Genomic DNA, 2,228 nt, shown 5'->3' with positions numbered 1-2,228 from the left:
ATGCCGAACCATCGTTTGCCGAAGAGAGTACTGTTTTCCATGCCCAATTCGGAGTGGCGTAAACAGAGGGGTGGCCAACCCATGACCTGGCAGAGGTGTATGAAGATCACGAAACGTTTGGGTGCTGTCGGTGCTACTCGCCTTCCAGGATGGGGACCGCGTGATCCTCACTGTGCCTGGTTGGAGACACTACAAGATGTGGCTGCCAACCGATGTCAGTGGCGTTCTTGTTGTCAGTTTCTATCCAGATTGCCTGAGTGAATGTCTGGAGGTGTAAGCACCTCGGAATGATTGTGTTAAGCCAGCACTAAGTCCCTCCCCCATCCACCTTTATTCTTTTCTTTACAATAAGGCTTTCAAATAAGTCATGGTTGTACGGCAGTGAAGCATCGGTGTTGATGAGGTAGGTCATGCTGTCGATGATGCACTCCATCAATATCGCATGTACAAGGGAGACCTGCTCAGTGTAGCGAGTAAAAATAACAATGGCTGATCTGAACACTGAGGTCATGCTGTCGATGATGCACTCCATCAATATCGCATGTACAAGGGAGACCTGCTCAGTGTAGCGAGTAAAAATAACACTGAATGGCTGATCTGATTCTGTCTCTTAATGAGTGGTGAGCCATTCCGTCGTTCGGTTCTAGAACGTACATATCTGAGGGCCTGTTTAGATGCAGGATACCACTTGGCTGGGCACAGAAACTAGGCGTAACCTTCGGCTTTGTCGGGCAGGGAGTGTATGCCTTACCAGGTGCCTGTGCTGCGTGTTTTAGATGCTTTTCTTCATCCCCAGAACTCTGTCAACTGAATACAACCTTGTGTTAAAAGCGGTGACGTCTGGCCACCAGACTACCAGTGGGTTGGATATGTGAGCGCAGTGTGTCCTCTTGCACGTGCTTTAACCCGGTAAATGCGCATTTCTCAACCCGGTCTGCTTTTGATGAAAGGGTAACCTTTACTGTATCAATACTTTTAACCGTTATTGTAAGCATGGTGCATGTATTCGGTGAATGGAATATTCCTCGTTTCGAACTTATGACGCGCTCGTGAGTTGCTTAGATAGTGTCACTTATGTTGTTCACCTGACACAGTCAGTGTGATTTCGACTAAGTGAAACCACTGATGGGTCGTTCATTAGCACGGTGTGAACAGTTGCACTGGATTGTTAAAGCTGCTACTGAATCGTTCAGGTGATTAGAAAGAAATCACTTGAAAAAGAGTGCCACTTCATTGGATCTCCCACACAAAAAAATCAGTCCCGAATGATATCGCTTGTTGACTACACTAGTGTGTCGCGTCCCCGATTTCCTACGTTTTAGCAGTTTAGCGATCATGTCGTTTTTCGGGTTGTTTCCCGTTGTCTCTAAGGAAACAGTCACCTGGCGTTGTTGTTGACTTATAATGCCCATTTAAACGACAAGCATTATCGGTGTTTTTCTTCGGGTGACTAGTCCGCTCAACCCAAGGTAGATGTTAACAATGTCTCTGAACCTCATAATAATAAGGGTTTTTTTCTTTCTGAGAATTTGATGTATACTTTCTTTACAAACTTCATTACTGTCTCCGAACCTCCAGTGAGTTGCTAACTTCACCACTTACCTGTCCACCTACTACAAATTGGTTCAGGCAGTACTTTGTATGATTGTATCGTTTACTGCTCTAGCCATTCTTATTACACTAATTGCTCATTTCTAGCTCCCTCATTCCCCGGTCTATACAAGCGACACACCCACCTGCAACCCTCCTAGCACGCCAGCTTCCATCCGTTCGCGTACAACGGAATTTAACTCACCCAGCTTTTCCGGCCCAGATTCCTCAGACGACATGGATGTGAGCATCGCGGACCTTGTTAAAACACGTCGCCGTAGTACACGTTCTTTGCAAGCAAGTTCCACTCCCACCCGAACCCGATTCCCCCATTTTCGTGATTAACGATCTTTTCCCGACTGTGAACTCTCAACCGTTTGTTTATTTTGTAAATACATATTTTTGCAGAATTAAAAGAAATTCCCTCCATCTTTGCAACTACCACCCTGACTGGCTTTGGGTAATTTGCTTCTTAAGCAATAGGTCATACTAGTTCGTCCATAATCTTACACAGCTAAGTGTAATTTTAGCTTCATGCAATGTAACCTGAAGTTTTTTCCCCACTCTAACGGTTGTTCTTATGAAATAGGGTAGAACTTTGGTAGCTCAAAATATAGAGCTGATTGAATTATTCCAAG

At 45.1% G+C, this 2,228-nt stretch overlaps 1 protein-coding gene across 1 annotated transcript in view; it reads left to right on the top strand.

The window, feature by feature from the left end:
- The window catches only part of T265_00453 (hypothetical protein), a gene marked incomplete at both ends in the record, with an annotated part of 26,785 nt that extends 24,772 nt beyond the window's left edge, over window positions 1–2,013 (top strand). Inside the window, one exon of the mRNA XM_009164226.1 lies at window positions 1,699–2,013. Coding sequence (XP_009162490.1) covers window positions 1,699–1,935 — 237 coding nt within the window. The remainder of the gene's footprint in view (window positions 1–1,698) is intronic.
- Between the last annotated feature and the right edge of the window lie 215 nt (window positions 2,014–2,228).

This window comes from Opisthorchis viverrini (genome assembly GCF_000715545.1).
Source record: "Opisthorchis viverrini unplaced genomic scaffold opera_v5_4, whole genome shotgun sequence".
Taxonomy (NCBI): domain Eukaryota; kingdom Metazoa; phylum Platyhelminthes; class Trematoda; order Opisthorchiida; family Opisthorchiidae; genus Opisthorchis; species Opisthorchis viverrini.
The sequence above is the reverse complement of the archived record's forward strand: the minus strand, read 5'-3'. Positions and strand labels throughout refer to the sequence as shown.